This window comes from Schistocerca piceifrons, chromosome 5 (assembly GCF_021461385.2).
Source record: "Schistocerca piceifrons isolate TAMUIC-IGC-003096 chromosome 5, iqSchPice1.1, whole genome shotgun sequence".
NCBI lineage: Eukaryota > Metazoa > Arthropoda > Insecta > Orthoptera > Acrididae > Schistocerca > Schistocerca piceifrons.
In genome coordinates this window covers 499,122,700-499,143,407 of record NC_060142.1, presented here as the reverse complement: position 1 = coordinate 499,143,407, position 20,708 = coordinate 499,122,700, and the positions used below count along the sequence as shown (strand labels likewise).

The 20,708-nt window shown below is 41.1% G+C and overlaps 1 protein-coding gene across 1 annotated transcript in view; it reads right to left on the bottom strand.

Moving 5' to 3' along the window:
* The window catches only part of LOC124799303 (ran-binding protein 9), a 226,517-nt gene extending 207,510 nt beyond the window's left edge, over positions 1 to 19,007 (bottom strand). The window contains exon 1 of the mRNA XM_047262890.1: positions 18,800 to 19,007. Coding sequence (XP_047118846.1) covers positions 18,800 to 18,992 — 193 coding nt within the window. The 5' untranslated portion in view covers positions 18,993 to 19,007. The remainder of the gene's footprint in view (positions 1 to 18,799) is intronic.
* Between the last annotated feature and the right edge of the window lie 1,701 nt (positions 19,008 to 20,708).

Below are 20,708 nucleotides of genomic sequence, written 5' to 3'. Positions count from 1 at the left end.
CACACACACACACACACACACACACACACACACACACACACACACACACACACACACACACACACCAGGTAAGTGTCCCACACTGGTGCAAAATATTCAAGGATAGGTCGAACAAGAGCATTGCAAGTCACTTCTTTCGTGGGTAAGTTATCAAGTTTCTCCTTTGAATGTCAGTGTGGCTTCTGCTTCTCTTACTATTTGTTTTATGTGGTCATTCCACTTAAGATTGCTCTGGACTGTTACTCCTACAGATATGACGGTCTACACTGTTCCCCGTAATTTGTCACGGATAGTGCAATTGTAGGCAGCGGATTCATTTTCCTATGTATGCGCAATACATTATTTACGTTCAGGGTCAACTACCAGAATTAGCCCTATTCATCGATCTCGCGTTTCTACTTACTTACAGACAACCACATTGTCTGCGAACATAAGAGCTTCCGACATTTTCTACTACATCATTTATATACACTGTAAACAGTAACGGCTCTATCACATTTCCTTGGTGTATACCGGAGATTAACTTTGCATCTGTGACTTTGTTCAGTTATGTGCGACATGTTTGAATTCTGTCTACAAGGAAATCTTAAATCCAGTCGGAAATCTCGTCCGATACTGGGTAATCTCGTATTTTGTCCACTAAACAGCAGTGCAAAATTGTGTCAAATGCATTCCTGAAGTCCAGGAACACGTCGTTATTAACCTGAACGCCATTCTCTACAGAAAAATTGACATCATGTAGGAACAGAGTGAGTTGAGTTTCGCAAGATTTCTTGTTGCGTTATCCATATTGATTTTTATAGATAATACTTTCGTTGTCCGAAAACGTCGTGATTCTTTAGCATTAAACTACATTATTAATTTGTACTATTTTCTTTTAGATACATTGGTTATACATCATTTCGCTCTCGTAATAACTGATTTACAACTACACTTTTAAACCTGCTCTACTAAGCTCGTTGTTGAATTTTTATCTGCACTAAACGGCAAACAACACTGTGTCATTGCCGAAACGAAGGCGATTCTAGAATGTTTTAGTAACTCATTCTTTATCCGTTGTCCCAGTTTATGGATTTGAAAACTTCCTCTGCGAGTACTGAGAAGCATTTGGCGATACTGGGCTCTCTCTACCTGGCACCTGTCAATTCTCTCGCTATCCTGATGAAGTCTAGTGGAAGCTGCGGCAGTGGCATTGACGTATAATCCTCAGTTTGCTAGTACTGTTGAATTAAAGCATTACTTGTCAAGGGCTGCGCTTGAATTTGCGCGAGCAATGGCCTGACTGGCTAACTTCAATGCTAATAACTCGTAAACGGAGCAACGTATCGATTTTTTTCTTAACATTATTTCTCAGCACAACCTACTGTGCAACGCCCTTACAAGCTTTTCAAACAATTTCTGACCTCACAGTATAAGGCGACGAGACACAAATGAGGAATTATTCTAACAACGATATGAGCCGCAAATGGGAAAATCCACTGACATACTCTATTAAAGCGAAGACTCTTATGGCCCGGCACCTGGGAACGAACATCTCGGAAACGGCGAAACTGATCCGCTGTTCGCCTGATACTATCGCAAACATCTATGGGAAGCGGTTGAAGATCGGTGAAACCATGAGAAGCCTCTTGGGGTCAAGAGGACTATTTGATACAAGTCGTCGGCTTTCACCACTGACAATGTCAATGGCTGCTGCGACACCTTCTGGTGCGTACATTCATCCACACTTTTGTTGAGTTGGCAAAGTCAACGAATGTCAAAAAACCTGCTTTTGATGATAGACCTGTAGCTTCGACGGTTGAAAAAATCGCCACTGACATCACGCTATAATGGCCATGTTCGTTTGTCGCCTGTTTTCCATGTCACTGGGCAAAGCCGAGACTGCTATCGAATGCTCCTCTTCATCCGGCTTTGCTTATACCGGTTGAGTTTGCTAAATTGTGACAAATTGGAGGAAACGATCCCTGAGAGGATAAGGAACGTTTCAAGGTAAGTGGACGCACTTGACAGTGTGTGTCAGTGACAAAGTACAAGTAAGAACACACCAGGCAAGTAGGAATGTCCTGTATGTACTAGCGTTTTAGCTCCACACTCAAGAGGGCAGTAATGTTGTCCATGGCCAGAATGAGGCGGCAACAACTGTGAAGCAGATGCTCCTAGTAGTAATGTGTGAGCGCGCCGCCGTCATGGACAATACTGTTCACGTAGGTGTGGAGCTCCTTATCCTATAAGAGATCGTTTCCTGCAGTCCGTCCTCATTTAACAAATTGGCTGCCATGTGCATCAAATTCATACACAAGTTGACGTCCCTGGCGGGCCATGTGCATCAAATTGATTCACACAGTCAGGCCGTGTGTATTACTCGTACACGGCAGTACTTAATTCAAATGATTATAGTTTCCCCGACGTCCTAGAGAGACCGTGCGCTTCTTGTTCCAAAATTCGTTGAAGGATAGTGTGACAGTCTATTCCTGTAGTTTTCCCTGCAGTCAACTGATTCCTTGCGTTTACTACGACTTCTGTTAGAACGCGGTAACTGTCGCTCCGACGTTCCTAGAGCTTGTTTGTGTTTGAGGTCTTGTTTCTGGGAATATTTGAGCTTGTTTTATTGTGAGTTTGTGACAATGTCTCACACGGTGACAATAGTGGGTTGGATGGATGAGGAATGCAATGACAGTGGGGCCAGTTTCTTTAACGAACTAGATATTTGTTTTGGTTCAAATGGCTCTGAGCACTATGGGACTTAACTTCTGAGGTCATCAGTCCCCTAGAACTTAGAACTACTTAAACCTAACTAACCTAAGGACATCACACACATCCATGCCCGAGGCAGGATTCGAACCTGCGTCCGTAGCGGTCGCGCGGTTCCAGACTAGCGCCTAGAACCGCTCGGACACTCCGGCCGGCATTTGTTTTGTTCTAGGGAGCAAAATAAAAAATAAAAAATGCGCCCATGTCAGAACCGCAGACAAAAAAAGGAGTTAAAAGCAAAGATTAAATGTCTTCTGCCATATTACCACGACGGATAAAAAGTAAAACGCCGTCAACAGGCCGCGCGACGTTCGCTAAAACAGCCGACAACTCAGACGGCAGAAGAAATATAGAACGTAAGTGGTTAAAAAAGGGCTTCAGCGAGGAACTCGCGAACCGTCAACGGTTGAGGACAATGGGCACAAAATGGTGGGGGATCACCACTTAACAAATGGCGATGGCCATAAAGGCAGTGTCCAATATGCAACCTAGCCAAAATGATTTCCTCACGGCGAGAGGGCCGAGAGATGGTCGGCCAAGCCGCTGGTAGAGGTTTAATTCCCCGGAACTTGTTCCCATGAAGGGAAGACCAGTGGTGATGCAAAAGTGACACCCCTGCTTGCAAGAGAGCAACACAGAGATCTGAAGGAATGGAAGAACTAGCGGGCAGAGGTTCAAGGACTGCGGAATTTGCAGCAGCGTTAGCGGCCTCGTTGCCCGCCAGACCGAGGTGACCAGGAACCTACATAAACATCACAGTGACTCTAGCAAGAGCGAGCAAGTGAAAGCTTACCTGGACCCGTTGCACTAAGAGATGGACGGTGTGCAACACACAGAGGCTCTGAATGGCACAGAGAGTCCGAGCAAATGATTCAGTTTAAAAGCCTGCGTCGCCGGATGTAGTGCAAGGCCTGATACGGGGCGAATAGATCCACTGTAAATACCGAGCAGTGTTCCAGAAGCCAATACTGAAAAGCATCGGTGCCAACGATGAAGGCACACCCAACATCACGGTTAGTCCAAGAGCCATCAGCGTACACAAAGGCACTATCGCGAAGTTCAATGCAAAGATCAAGAAACTTCGGCGATAGAGAGTGAGTCTGGAGTAGTGCCCTTTGGAAGCGAATGAAGTCCAGGTGAACGTGGGCTGGCGCACGGAGCCAAGGTGATGAAGGGTTCACATCCATTGGGAAAGTGGCAGGTAGCGTGAAGTTAAGCTGCAGGCCCAAGATCCGAAAGGGAACTCCACGAGGTAACAGAAAAGAGGGACACACCCCATACTGGCGGTCAAAGGAGTCATCGAAGAAGGGGGCATGGAATGGGTGGCCACGCATAGCAGGCAAACGGCATGCTTATTTGCTGAGGAGAAAATCATGGCGGCATGACAGTGGTAGTTCGGCAGCTTCTGCATACAGACGAAGTACCGCTAAGGACACGTAAGACACAGAGACCGGTTACAGTGGGCGGCCAGATAAGACACGTGGGAGGTCCAGGAAAGTTCCCTATCGAGCATGAGCTCCAGAAATTTTGTAGTTTCAATGAATGGAAGAGCAACTGGCACATGATGCAAAGACGATGGAAGAAACCAATTGCGCCGCCAGAAATTCAAACAAACGGTTTTGTCAGTGGAAAATCGAACGCTATTGTCGATGCTCCACGAGTAAAAACGATCGAGACAACGCTGAAGACGCCGCTCCAGGAGACAAGTCCGTGGAGAACTGCAACAGATGGAAAAATCGTCAACGAAAAGAGACGGAGATGCCCAGGGGAGACAGGCCATAGTAGGGTTAATGGCGATAGCAAAAAGGTTGATACTCAGGACAGAACCCTGAGGGACACCCTGGATAAAGGTGTCCGACAAGGCAGAACCCACACGTATCTTGGAAACTCAGTAATTTAACAATTCCTGAAGGAAACGAGGCATGCGGCCTCAGAAGCCTCCCCGCGTAGAGAGTACGGAGGAAATCAGTCCTCCAGCAGGTGGCGAACTAGGTAACGGCGATCATCCAGAATACTCTAAGAGTTCTAATCGTGATTCCGACGATGTTAATGAATGCGGACCGAGGGAAACAAAAAGCCCAACCGTCGTCGAATCAGATAATGTGTCGCCCAGAGACTTCTCCGAAGTTAGTTGGTATGATATTCATGGAAATATGAATGATTTTATCACAGCCTGTAACGAGGGAATTGCTGATCATGTCAACACTTGAAGATGCGATGAACTGGATATTTACCGTTTTTTTATGGCCTAGTTTTGGAAATGATAGTCACCAAGACGAATAGGTATGTCGAGCAACGATTTACTGACAGCCTTGCCAATTAAAAACGTACAGGACGCAGCGGACTACAGCAAAGGGTGGACACAATTACGAAAGGCTACTTTTTTTGGATTCGTTTTGTGGTCTGGTTTAGACAGAAAAACTTACTCTCCGAAACTAATGGTCAAAGAATTTACTGTACAAAAATGGAGTAGTAAAGGTTTGCCCCGCGACAGAATTGAGGCTCTTTTCAGTTCAGAAATTTGGAGTAACTGAATTTCGAGAGGAAGTTGCACTTGCATTGATAAACATTGAAAACCCGAAAGATGTACCGGATCATCAGGAACATCAATTTACAGGACCATGTCTTGCAAGAAACCAGCAGCAAGAGAATCATGAGCACACCATGTTATAGAAGATACTCTCAAAAGTTTCGTCGAGTTGAAGCCGTAAAAAAAAATCAAAGCAAGTCATCACAAACTGCAAGGTGGTTCCGAAGGAAAAGTTCATGCACTTGGAATGCCCCCCCCCCCTTTATTCACATATGTTGTTACATCTACTGTGAATTTGTAAACCAACTTGTTCAGACATTAAATACTCATCATTTATATTATTTTTGCCCTCTTCTTCCAAATATAATAAATTTCATTCTAAGAAAAGAGATTTGTTATGAAAGGTTGTGCATAATTCCTTTAGACACGACCTAGCAGCAATGATGTTTAAGAAATTAACTTCACCGGTCATGAGTCCAACAATTACACATATCTGAAAAATGCCTCTGCCTATTAAATAACCTTGTCATTCAGGTCCGGCAATCAATGTGATAACAAAATCACCCCGTGCACCTTCCTTACATCGTCACGTATCCGGAACGCTACCAGGTGACATTCTATGGGACGGCGATCGGTGGTCACGTTTTGGTTTATCAGTGTACGTGCGCCGTGTGTTATGTAGGTGTTTGAACATGTTTTTGTAACGAGCCCTTTCACCCTCCAACCGCTTGAGATCGCGGCAGCTTGCCAACCAGGTGGCTGCACGTGGAAGTATCTAGAGCAGCACTCCAGTGCTCAGTCGTGGTTCGTGCCTTCTTTGTAGCTGTTAAATGTCTCTAAGCCCCTGTTATACGAGCGAATTTCTATTCAAAATGACTACTCGCGATGAGCGCACGTCACGTACCAGCGTAAAAATCATCTGTCAAACACGCCGCTAGTGAGTCGGTGTCTCAGTCATATCAATGATCAATTATTTGACTGCCGAGTGGAGAGTTCAAATGGCCAGAATATGCAGCAGAAAGCTCAAGTGCAAAAACAGTGACCTGTGGCATAGTTTGCTAATCTCAGAAACGCCTATTGCAACCGCGCTCACTGTTATAGTAACTGATTTTTGATTTTGTGTCTTCGTAATCTTTATTTTATTGTTTTTGTTTTCGCGACAGGTTACAAAACTTGTGCGAGGACTTTTACGTTCTTTCTACAAGTGTTCTCCCGCAAGAGACCAAATATCTTGAACCTAAAAAGGTATTTAGATTTTACAACACCTGGCCAAAGAAACTGTCTACAAGGTGGTTAAGTGAGTCATTAACATTGTTTCAATAGTGGAGAGGTGAGATCTACTGAACGAGCTAAATAATTTTAAACACTATTTGTAACTTAGAAAATAATATACAAAGGACTAAGTACACTACTGGCCATTAAAATTGCTGCACAAAGAAGAAATTCAGATAGATGGGTATTCATTGGACAAATATATTATACTAGAACTGACGTGTGATTACATTTCCTCGCAGTTTGGGTTCATAGATCCTGAGAAATCAGTACCCAGAACAACCACCTCTGGACGTAATGACGGCCTTGATACGCCTGGGCATTGAGTCAAACAGAGCTAGGATGGCGTGTACAGGTACAGCTGCCCATGCAGCTTCAACACGATACCACGCACCATCAAGAGTAGTGACTGGCGTATTGTGACGAGCCAGTTGCTCGGCCATCATTGACCAGACGTTTTCAATTGGTGAGAGATCTGGAGAATGTGCTGGCCAGGGCACCAGTCGACCATTTTCTGTATCCAGAAAGGCCCGTACAGGACCTGCAACATGCGGTCGTGCATTATCCTGCTGAAATGTAGGATTTCGCAGGGAGCGGGACGTAACACATTTGAAATGTAACGTCCACTGTTCAAAGTGCCGTCAATGCGAACAAGAGGTGACCGAGACGTGTAACCAATGGCACCCCATACCATCACGCCGGGTGATACGCCAGTATGGTGATGACGAACACACGCTTCCAATGTGCGTTCACTGCGATGTCGCCAAACACGGTTGCGACCATCATGATGCTGTAAACAGAACCTGGATTCATCAAAAAAAAAAAAAAAAAAAAAAAAATGAAGTTTTGCCATTCGTGCACAAAGGTTCGTCGTCGAGTACACCATCGCAGGCGCTCCTGTCCGTCATGTAGCATCAAGGATAACCGCAGCCATGGTCTCCGAGCTGGTAGTCCATGCTGCTGCAAACGTCGTCGAACTGTTCGTGCAGATGGTTGTTGTCTTGCAAACGTCCCCATCTGTTGGCTCAGGGATCGAGATGTGGCTGCACGATCCGTTACAGTCATGCAGATAAGATGCGTGTCATCTCGACTGCTAGTGATACGAGGCCGTTGGGATCCAGCACGGCATTCCGTATTACCCTCTTGAACCCACCGATTCCATATTCTGCTAACAGTCATTAGATCTCGACCAACGCGAACAGCAATATCGCGAAACGATAAACCACAATCGCGATAGGCTACAATCCGACCTTTATCAAAGTCGGAAACGTGATGGTACGCATTTCTCCTCCTTACACAAGGCATCATAACAACGTTTCACCAGGCAACGCCGGTCAACTGTTGTTTGTGTATGAGAAATCGGTTGGAAACTTTCCTCATGTCAGCACGTTGTAGGTGTCGCCACTGGCGCCAACGTTGTGTGAATGCTCTGAAAAGCTAATCATTTGCATATCACAGCATCTTCTTCCTGACGGTTAAATTTCTCGTCTGTAGCAAGTCATCTTCGTGGTGTAGCAATTTTAATGGCCAGCAGTGTAACAAAAGCGCAATTTATTATTAATATTATTGGGTTTATATTTATGTATCTCCAGGAACAAATAATGTTGAAGTTTTCAAATGTTTGGTCGATACTTTTCCTGTTCTTTCAGTTCCCAGCAGAGTGATGAATTTACCATACGACTTTTGTCAAAAGAGACACTACGAGCTTTGCTTTGATGATACGTGTACTTACTAGTAACAAACTTACTGTTAGAAACGTTGGTACTGACAAGTAAGTGTTAATACGGCGTGCACAAGGTGCAACGGGGAGACAACCCAGAAACGATATCGTAAGAATATCGTGAGTGATAGAAATTGTCGAGAGCGTTACTAAATTGAAATGTGAATGGGCTGGCCACATAGCGAGGCGAGATCTAAAAACATGGATCAGTGATGCTGGAACACGGTAGTACCTGATGGCACAGAACTTAAAAGGAGTAGGAGAATACGAAAGAGGCATTCATTAATCGGGGGATGAACTGTGGGTGACGAAGAAAGAAGTCGAACCAGGGCATCTACCGTCAGCCGCCATGCACCTGCGCCGCTGCCGCATAGCCCTGGCGCGTTTCCCGGGCACGACAGCCTGTCTGCGGCTCGCGGACGACAACCTGGCGGAGAGAAGCGAAACGGGGCCCGCGCCGAAGTTGGCACCTGGCGCCACCACAGAACCGTCCTTCAGCGCGAACCGCGTCAATGCCAGTGCAGCACCCAGACTGCGCAGTACTCAGCCTCAACGCACATCACTTCGCGTCCTTCGCCTTGACGCGCGCGCACACGCCGTGTCTACGGCTTATCGGCGACTTCTTTCTTCTTCACCCACAGTTCATCCCCCGCTGAAATGAATGCCTCTTCCGTATTCTCCTACTCCTTTTAAGTTCTGTGCCATCAGGTACCACCGTGTTCCAGCATCACTGATCCATGTTTTTAGATCGCCTCGCTATGTGGCCAGCCCATTCACATTTCAATTTAGTAACGCTCTCGACAATTTCTATCACTCACGATCTTCTTATGATATCGTTTCTGGGTTGCCCCCCCCCCCCCCCCGTTGCACTTTGTGCACGCTGTATTGACACTTACTGGTCAGTACCAACGTTTCTAACAGTAAGTTTGTTACTGGTATGTACACGTATTTTACATTTTCTGTTTCAAATTCACTGGTCAGGGTCAGCTGAAACTTCCTTAACGTTGTCCAATTCAAAACTATTCTTTAAGTAATTTCTGCCTTTTGGCTTTCTCTAATTAAATTTCACGATCAAAGTAGAGACGACATAAGTAGTTTCACTAAGGATGGACTTAAACTACGAAGAAGCATAGGACGCTCGGAAGAGAAATGAAGTGGACAAAGCATTCCTTCGCGCCTTGACACGCGCGGTATCCCACGTCCTTACACTTTCACTAAAGGCTTTTCACCCACTCCTCCGCCAAAGAGCTGTAATTAAATAACGGGGTCATGTCTGGTATCTACACATGCTCCGGAAGCTTTTACAATCCGACCAAGCGATGTGTGTACGTCCAATGATGGCAACAGCACTGCTTGTTGTTGTGTTTAGATAGGATAAAACGGCTGGACTGTGTTATCACTGGCAAATAAAAAATAGAACAGTACGTATAAGCTTTTTGCAGAATGAGCATCTTTGATTTTGCAGCCGAATGTGCGTTATTTTGGAACTGCAAGGCAGATTAAAATTCTCTACAGGACTCAAACGTGGCCTTTCAAGGCCAATACTCTTAATATCAGCTACCCAAATATGTCTTTTATTATAGTACTATTGCTCTCGCCGCTTTTTTCAGAAATCCGAGATTGACTGACCGCTATACTTCGATCTATTCCAAATCGATTGCTTCAGATGAAAACTACAATCTAAAATTGTACATAATAAAAATGGGTTCTGGTGCAACAGACACTTTAGGCCGCTACATAATACTGTCTGAAATTATCCCTCTTTTCCACATAGATCGTTTTATATGTTTTTTGTTTAAGTAATTATCTTCAACTTTAGAAACATGAATTGGAAGTCAGAAGCAGCACTTACACCCAGCTGAATACATGTTAAAAATGATGGCGGCTCCACGAACTAATCGTGCGAAACCTGATTTAAGAGCACAATCCATGTTAATTTTGACACTATTTTTTAGAAAAATCTTTTTCAGCACTTGGTCAAAATACTAAGTTTCTGATATCTAGTTTTACTTAGACGATGTTTTAATTACCACTAATTAATTAAAACACGAATAAAAATGCATCGACAGCTCTTCTACTACCTTGCGAAGACAAAACCCAATTTCAATTTCGGCAACTTCCGACCAAACGGACTCGTTTGATATGCATTAAAATGGCATTTTTTATTTTTATTTCGGCATTTTTCAAGTGATTTTTGTTTTCGTACCAAAAGCCCTTCTACTCCCAATCGGTATATTACAAACATGATTTACATGCTATCAGAACTGGCAATTTGTAAGGGACTCGTAATGCCATTTAGATGCACTGAATTGTCCATATAATTAGCCACCAACTCAACTGAAAATGACATGAAACTTCATGTGATTCATAAGCCACGATCAGTTGACGTAGGACTTGCTTCATGCCATAGGAATTACATTACAATCCATCAGAATGAAAGAAGCTTGCTCAGATGAAGGAGAGAAATTGTGTGGACTGTTTCGGAGAGTGTCTATTTAGTGAGGGCAGTCATTCTTTTTCCCCTCCAGTTTTAATAAATATGTTAAGCACACTTGTATGCAAGGTGCTAGATGTCTGTTTTGTGCTGAACAATAAACTAACAAACATTACTCAAAGTTACTGTTTATTATTTATCAAGTTAAAAACACCTCCATCAAAAAATGGAGCCGAGGAGATGTAACCCTGGACAACCAACAACTATGTGGAAAGTACAGTCTATCCTCAGGAGTTGTGGATTTGCGAATCTGCTGATGGGAGTTTGCTTTTTTTAAACCAAATGAAGGAACATATGTAGATCTCTCAGCCTCATAGCTTCGATTCCTTAAGTATCATCGCCATACTTTCCAAATTTCACAGAAGCTCACTTGCGTACCCTGTGGGACTAGCACTCTAGGAAGAATGGGTATAGCAAATAAATGGCTTAGTCACAACTGTTTTGTGGAGTGTGTTCTGCTCTGAAACAGTCTCGATAAGGCCAGAGGATTAACCTTGAAGAAATATTTCAGGTTTTCTGCAAGTCACATTACTCTTCTCTCAACAGAAAATGCTGAGAACCAAAGACTGTCACAGGGCATATTCACTTCGCTTACATCATATATTCAATGCCTTTATATGATTCACACATTTCTATTGGTCCAGCTTTATACACCACTACAGTGCGAATATCCTACTACCGCTAGATCAGAGTTGACTGTTAGCACCTAAACAGATATCCCTACTAATTTACAATTACCTTTATCACCTAACTTTACACTCAGTGCGGTGTCTGATGAGAGTGACTGTATATGGGAAATGCATTTACGGTCACTTCCACCAGCCACTGCGCGTAGTGTCAACTTAGTCTGCGCGAGTAGAACGTTCACTTGAGCCCAAAAAAATTCCATCTTTACAGGAACTGTCACTTCCACTGAAACTGCTGCAATTTTCCGCTCTCCTTTGATCTACTCATAGTCTGGTCTCCCGCATGGCCATCGTGGCAATATCAACAATACAACTTATTGTGTATGGGAAGTGATCCTACTTTTCTTGGAGGATGGTTGGACCAAGATTCATATAAATGACCCCACTCTGAACAACATTTCACTGCATCACCTGACACTACTAGAGATGTGCTGGCTGCTAAACGTCGACGACAAAACCATGGCTTGAAGAAAGATGTGGCATAAAACAAGTTACTATGTAGTTACCCGTTTCTCTGTCATCAACAATGATGGAAACAAGCATAACAGACTCTGCGATGAGACTTCATGATCAAGTAACTGGTTCCCAACTTCATCTTCCCTATTTTTGGCCCATAATGATACTTTTAAAGATTTATCACATCTCAGTAGATGGTCCACCCATGTGTGTCCTCTATGTTCGATTACCTTCATGAGACAAGGCTTACCTTTTACAATGCAATGCTGACACAATCATTAAAAGTGTCACTGAAGGGACAATAGAAGGGAACAATACAAGAGGCAAACCACAACTAGAATACATCAACAGATCACGTAGGATACCAGCTGCACTACCTATACCTCTCTCAAGAGGAAGGCCAAAGACAGAAATAAATAGTGAACTACTGCTAACCAACCTGATGGTGTAACTCCAGGGAGAGGTTTTGAGCTGGTAAGTAACCTACAGATGGATGTCAGCCATATTGTATCCCAACGAGGGTAATTTGAGAGCTGTGTAGTATAGGGACAGGACCCTCTAATCAATTATCTGCCTTACAGTCAAAATTTCGGCAGTGGGCTTGTCTCCCAAGATGAAAATGCTTGAGAATACTGTGCCCAGCCCACACCTTCCCAGAAGAGGTTGGTGCACCTCATCACTGCCTTCCTCCAGAAGGCACAAGGACTGAAGGAAAGGCCTGTGGTATCGCCTGACAACCTCGCTGAACACACTTGGAACCAACTGAAGCTTTTGCTGTATTTTTGCAGAAAGTATCCTCATACATTTGACGATCTCGTGATGGCCGTCCTCGATTGATATGTTTGACCATCTTGCGGAGTAAGATGAGGAGGATCCAAGTATGTCACAATGCGTGATGTGGACAAACACAAAACCAAATGCTACCGAACAGCAGATTTTTTATTACACAAATGTGCAAAGCAGTGCATTTTGGAACAAACTATTTACTTTTTGATTGGTTAATATTTATTCTAAAATAAAGTAATATTTTAGTTTCATAAGGTTTATTCTTCAATCCCTGTTCACCTTGAAACTAGAAGTACACACATTCACAGGTATGGAGATGGTGAAAAACTCATATAGAGCAGCTTCAATGTGACAGTGGGATCTAAACTGAAAACTGCTGTTACATTTGAGGTCCAGTGAAGATACTGTTGCGCCAATAGTACATAGGCACTTTGCAGACCTGCCAAAATTACATTTCTATGATTTAAATTACTAAACACTAAGAAAGAAATCTCACTGGTTAATATATTGAAAGATACACACATTTTTCCCCTAAGAAACATGTGGTTCAAATTAGACCCGGTTCTACAATCAATGAAATGACAGGAATGATAGGCATTGAGGTTGCTAGCCTTATTCATGCTCCCCAGCTTTCAGTAACCTCATACAAACCTTTTTGTTTTCTGAAAACCTTCATTTTACAAGTTTCAGGCCCTCATTTTACAAGTTTACTCTCTTAGATCTCAAAGAAATGGGACATTTAAGTCGCCAAATAAATTTTATAGATTAATGGTGTTTCCTGGACTGCCTCGATAATTCCAAATGTGTCGGGAAAACTGGCTACTTCTTTGCTGCTATTGCAGTTTTTTGTAGCACTTTTGGTTGCACATCAATCCCAATTCCACTTCTTTAAAGTTAGTACCGTCATTAGACTTGTTTATTTACAGTGTTACACTTACACAATCGTGATTTCAGCTTCAAAGTGCCATTATCAAGTGGTTTAAGTGTTATAAAATGCCTAAGATGGCACTTTGAAGCAGAAATCAAGATTGTGTAAGTTTAAATGTAACACTGTAAATAAACAAGTCCAATGGCCATACTGATTTTACAGAAATATATTATGACTGTGGCCCCGCAATATGAAAAATTTACCAATTCCATTTGTCAGACACATACGCAGCCTCCACTTGACTCATAAGATGTCAGTTTCAAATTTCTGCAAGTTTCCATTCTTAAGATTGATGCTTGTAATTTACTGCATGGACATACTGTGATCAGTTTTGTACCTGATAACATGCCAATCCTATTTCTCTGTCTTCTTTAGTAATTTTAGACACAATCTTGATTGGATGTCTGACAAAAAATTTCAGTTTTAATCCCAGTATGGTACTTTCTTCTCCCTTTCTTTTTTTCTGAAAGTTATTATGACTTTCATGGTGGTTGGACGTACAACTGAAGTGCCTCAATTCAGAAGTATTGTGCTAGAGATTGTGCTAGAGATGTAATAGAGAACTGTGTGGTTGCAGATCCTGCCTGAATACTGACAGATTTCACTGTTGCGTTAAGCAATCATCCTTCCCATAAGACAGTAGCAACATGACAAATCTTAGTACCAAAATAATAAAAAGTACTCTATACTGTGCATTTTGACTATGATCTTCAGAAAAAAGATGTAACCAATTACATTTGTTTTTAGTAGCAGTATGATTTACTTGAGGCAAGAGTAACTCAACAACATCCCATTCGCAGTCCAATCTGTCTATCCAGGTTTAGATTTTCCGTGGTTTTGCAACATGGATTAAGATCAATCTACAGATGGTACCTCTGATAAAGACACAGCTAATTTCATTCTCTATCCTTGTCCAAAACTTGCTTGTGCTTCATCTCTACCTCACTGCTGAGGGGGCAATTCCGATTTCCCTTTCCTTTTCCAAGAACATTCATTCTCCAGTAATAACACAAGTATTCTGAAGAGGTGTAAATTAAATTTTGCAAACTGATACTTTAATATTAACTGCTGAATTTCTTTCATAAGATATTACTGTTATGTTTTGTGGTGCATAATGTGCCACAAAAATTAGTAGTCCCTAATTTCTTAATATTCAAACGGCACATTTGGTGACAAACGACCCTTTTCATATCACACATTTTTTTAGTGCAAATTTTACTGTCTGATATACCTTCTTACTGAGAACATTAGGCTAGTCCAGACAGAAGTACTACTGTGTTTGTATTTCAAGTTGCTTTAAAGAAAACTCTATTCATGTTTTTCCCACTACAAAAATTATGACTTACAAATATAGATTTACGCTCAATACACCATAAAACTAAAAACAGATATGGAAATGTAGTGCCCTTTATTTAACAATGAGAATCTTTCTTAACTTTTTAGGTTGGTCCTTTGTACATATGGCAAGCCATGTTGCTGTGCAGTTATTCTGAATAACAGCAGTCAATATTTGCATTAAATGGCTCTGAGCACTAAGGGACTTAACTGCTGAGGTAATCAGTCCCCTAGAACTTAGAACTACTTAAACCTAACTAACCTAAGGACATCACACACATCCATGCCCGAGGCAGGATTCAAACCTGCGACCGTAGCGGTCATGCGGTTCCAGGCTGAAGTGCCTAGAACCGCATGGCCACACCGGCCGGCTATTCCATTCCACACAGGTCTTGTGAGCACCAAAGAAACCAGACAAAATATTTCGTGACTTTTCTAGGGAAATAGCTAGCAACATTGCAATGTAGTATACATATATTTAGTTTTATATCACAGTAAAAGGGGAAGATTTAAATCACAGTTCACACCATGAACAGACTACCATTTTGTTCACCAATACGAAATCTGTTACTTCACTCAACACAGATCTACATCTTTCTGTACTGCTCTAAGTTGTTTTAAGAAAACTTTTTACTTCATAAATCAATGTAAATGACATATGCAGACAATGCCTTCAGGGATGTAACATCTCTCAGTCATTCCAGGCTATGGTGAGAACCACTATGTACTTCTACTATAAAACATAAAATTTTGTTTCTTGCCAACACATCACAAAAACAGAAGGTATTGGTGGGAAGTACTTAATGACTGTAGTACACCTTGAAGCACTGTATGAAAACATTTCAATATGAACTGACTATCTGTGACAAACAATTTGCCCTTCACAATACTGTCTTAAAACACACAGAAGAAACCTAATCTGGAAATGCCTGCATTCAAGCCCTTCATTTTTCAGCAAGAAACGTAAGATGACTCAGCACACAATACTCTGGCTACAGTATATTCAACCGGTATCTTTAGACTCAGACTTTTCATCGCAGCTATATCAGGACATCTGCATTTTGATTGTGCAGATTTACATGTGATTAATATTATGAAGTACACAACTCTGTTACTCACAAATTATCAATGACTTTTCTTACATTGAAAATCAGTAAACGTCGATCAGCCAATTGTCATTTTGCAGATTCATATTCCCATCTTCTGATCTAATTGTTTAATGCAAGTTCCTGGTGAAGTGTAAAACTGATGATAATCCATCAGTCATTATACACCTAACTTTCATTATACAAATAACACTTCTGCTTCAAACTTACCTTTCACTTTTTTTATAAAGAATATTGTGTTAAATATTATGCACACGTAGACACTGGAACATGCTACAGAACAATCTCTTGTCACAATAAATCTCGCATTGTCATCCACAGGGGTTGCCACTCAAAATCGAATTGCCATCTTGCAACTTAAGGTGGGGGTCTGGCTACACTACAGACGCGAGTCTCTGACCACACAAAGACTTCTGGGTGAAGGACACTTTCACATGCCCATACATAATTTCTTATCCATAGTATCACTGTACCACCACGTGCACTATCTGCAAGATGCCACAACAGACTGCCCTAAAGTTACCTTCTGCTTTTCGATGTGTACTGTCGACATAGAAGGTCCGAGCTACAAAGCTGAAATTATAATATTCACTAAGACATCTATAAATACTGCCTATTCACTAACTTCTCCTGAAAACAGATTTTTCTATCCCAATTTCTCCTATACCTTATGTCCCTCAGTTATTTTCTACTTCTGTTTTATTCGACTTTAAAAGCAATTTAAAACGATCACTTTATTCTAAGGAAACTCTTACCATACTCCCTAATGCAGCTCTTCAAACATTTAATTTGCTTCAGCTCCATATCTGCCTTCAACTTTGTTTTCAAAAATCAAAATGTTGCAACCAAATTCCATATGTCCTTTCATAAACAGTAGTGTTACACTACCAGAATTTCTGGTTAAGGGAGAACATTGTAATCGTATATAAACTATGTTTTTCCAAAAATATTAAGTCATTATGTTCTCTAAATACATGAAATGTTTTTCACTTGCTCATCTTCCCACACAAACAGTAAGCACTTGACACTTCAATAAGTTAAAATAAAACCATATGAAATTGACAACTAGTATGAAGGTGACTAGTTCCTAATGTCAAAACAAATTTCCAGTAAACATTAAAAACTTGGTTTCAGATAAAGCACAGTTTACACAGAGTCTGAAAGACTTTTTGATGGGTAACTCCTTCTATCCCATAGATGAACATCTTTAACAGAGACTGTTAAGCCAGCTTAAGTAAAAATATTTTAGATTTCAGTTTTGACAACACCTGGTCACAACAGTCGAGATTGGGTATTTTGTGTATGATAAATCCATTAATAGTGCATAACAGTGTTTCATTCTGACAGCACATTAATTCTGTAAATATTAGCTGTTCCATTTAACTGCATTGTATTAACCTATTTCGACTATCTCCTGACAAATGATCAGGGTAGTAAGTAACATATTAAAATGTTTTATGTGATACTTTCTCACATGTTCCACACCCACGAGAGTCATTTTTTTTTTTTTTTTTTTTTTTTTGGTCTATGGAACAAAAACTGAATAATCTAATTTAAATATGGAGAATATTTGTGAAACAAAATAGCAACAAACTGACGATCCTACAATTGGCACTGCGGTATGAGTTGTCATATATTATGGGAAACAATTTCGTAACACGGGCGTTACCGAATCTAATCAAAATGGAATACACAAATAAAAGAACACTGTAATACGTTTACGTGTTACTCAAGCCGTAGGTCTACGGATCCTCAAGTAAACGTTATGTTTTGTTGTGGAAGCCATTCGTGTTTTAAGCAATGATAGTTCGTGACAATCATCCTTATTGACAAAATGTTGACTGAAACGTTAGTGTACGTTCGACTTTGCTTTCACTCACTCGTGAGCGCCTGCAGTGTGCCCTCATGGAATGACGCTGAAATTAAATTTAAATTACAAAGACAAGTAACCCTTTTTCTTGGAAGACATAGTGAATTTCAACGAAAAATACTAAGTATATACTTCCCAACTCATGCTACAAATAGTCGCTTGCATTGCTATAAAGGTTAATGCATATTAATCTGGAAGTCTTGCTACGTGCTTTTCAAAATCCGCTTATTCCATACGACAGATTAATTAAGCTTACAATGGAAATAGTAAAATCCGAGTTTACATATTAGAACACATTGATAAAAAAAATAACAATGGAAACGACATGATAGCCTTGTTACAGTAAGCCTACACTATCTATTCTCAACAGCTGAATGTAATGGTAAGCTATCTGTAACTGGGAAAAAATTTTTGCAGTATTATTAAACCTGAAAAATCAGTATTTTTGACGACTCTCTCGATTTTTCTCTCGTTTACTGAACACACACACGTACTAAAATTTCGAAAGTACATGAACATATTTCCATTTTGACAGACGACATTAAACCTTGTATAGCGATTCTGTGCTAACTACTGGCTTCTTTCACTTCGGTTTTCCACACGCACATATTAGTTTTGAGAAACGAACTGCGTCATTACGAAAAGCGATCAGCTGATTTCTTTGTTTAGAGACCTTGGTCACTGCTATGGTCGATGACATTCACTAACAGAAGCCTCTGGCATCGTACGCAAGATGGCTTGGAAAACAGGTCAATGAATATTATGATGTTGACACATTGAAATGTATTCCCGAAACCGAACAAACCAACGCAACCAAAAGTAGTTAGCATAACCTAACCAAAACTCTTCTTGCAGCTGGACTTACCTTTATAATGCACTCTCAAGTTATTTTGAGACAATCCAATATAGTTATATTTATCTTTTGGACTCCATGACCTCGGTAACGGCGTCTCCTCTTCATTAACCATAGGATACAGGCACTTAATACGATCAACGAGTGAATTTTGCGTTCCTGATTGAGGATCCATCATACTCCGTCCATTGCCGACGGCGGCCATTTTTATTTTCGATATCCGTAGCCAAAGACTCTTAGCCAAGGCGCAAACGTCACTACACGAGTTCTTCTTGTGACCACGAGATGCCGTTGTCCAGTTACCATGGATACAGACGCTATCTCTGCAATGTCTGCATTTGTTTCCTGACAGCAGTGTTAAGTATTGTGAGTTGTGAGAAGGAAGTGCTGCGAAGATACAGAAACTAGAGATTAGAAGGAGTAAATCTAAAGCTAAAACAGAAACATAACAAATTGCATGATGGCATCTCGTGCTGTTGTTCTTCTACATTAAAAATAGTTGTTAAATTGACAACAGCAGAAAGGCAGCAGCTTTAAGTGACTCACCAGCTTCACTTTTAAAAGTGTAAAATCTAGTACAAGGGCTTGACTGACAAATAACGTATACTATCTCTATTTAACGATTGTTTATGTAAGACTCTACAATACAAAAGCTTTATGTACCTAATGCAGATGCAACACAATTGCAAGTGGAACTGGTACCCTTTGCAGATAATTGTAACTTGGTATATCAACTCCGGTAGATAGGTTTCAGGTATTGCCTCAAATCTTGAGAACAGAAACATTCTAAATTTTGCATGGGTTGATTTGATACACCATAAATGTTGGATTCACAATCAAACTCAAAATCCTTCCATTACTTAACTGCAAATTCAATTAATTTGTTGATAACTTAAGTAGGAGGTCATGGAATCTACAAGAACTTCAGACTATATCCAAGGGTGATGTCAGAATCCTGAATAAAGTTTCTGCCACATTTCTATTCCGTACTTTCTTCTTGAATTTGGCATATGTTGGCATCCTCTTGGGGTACTTCACAGCTGACATCTGAAATCATGCACTCTTATCCTAAACATATTTATACCACCTTTGGGACTTGAAATGTCCAACTAAAGCCTCCTCTTTGGGTTAAAGGTAACTCAAGATCTACATCATCTTAATAGTTGCCTCAAGTGGAAATAAATAATATGCAGACCTCATAGTGACGTAAATTCCATTTTAAGTACTTTCATTCTGAATGATTCTGCAGAAATCTTCTACAGATGACAGGAGATTTTGGGCCATTGGCAGTCCTTCCATCGAATTAGTATAATAACTATTCTTTCTTCCATACTGGTGGCATACTGCATGTTTTACTACAAAAACAATTACAGATACCATTTTTTTCCAGAGCCAAAATTTTTACAGCTTTCTCTCACATTACGACGATGTTAGCAGCATTGACATACTTCATTTTCTTGCTCTGATTAGGCCTGTACACTAAGACAGTGAGATGAGGTACATCATTGGGTGTTTGTTTCTGTTTAAATGTTTTCTTCTCCTTGTTGCTGTAGCATTCATCAATTATGTTGTCTTCAGTCTGAAGACTGGTTTGATAAAACTCTCCATGCTGCTGTATCCTGTGGAAGCCTCTTCATCTGTAAATAGCTACTACCACCAACATCCATTTGAATCTGCTTGCTGTATTCATATCTTGGTCTCTCTCTACAATCCCCCCCCCCACACACACACACACACACTTCCCTCCAACATTAAATTGATATCCCTGGATGTCTCGGAATGTTTCCTACCATCTGATGCCTTCTTCTAGTCACGCTGCGTGGCAAGATTTCTTTTCTCCCCAGTTCTATTCAGTACCTCCTCATTACTTACATAATCTACCTGTCTAATCTTCAGCATTTTTTATGTAGCACCACATTTC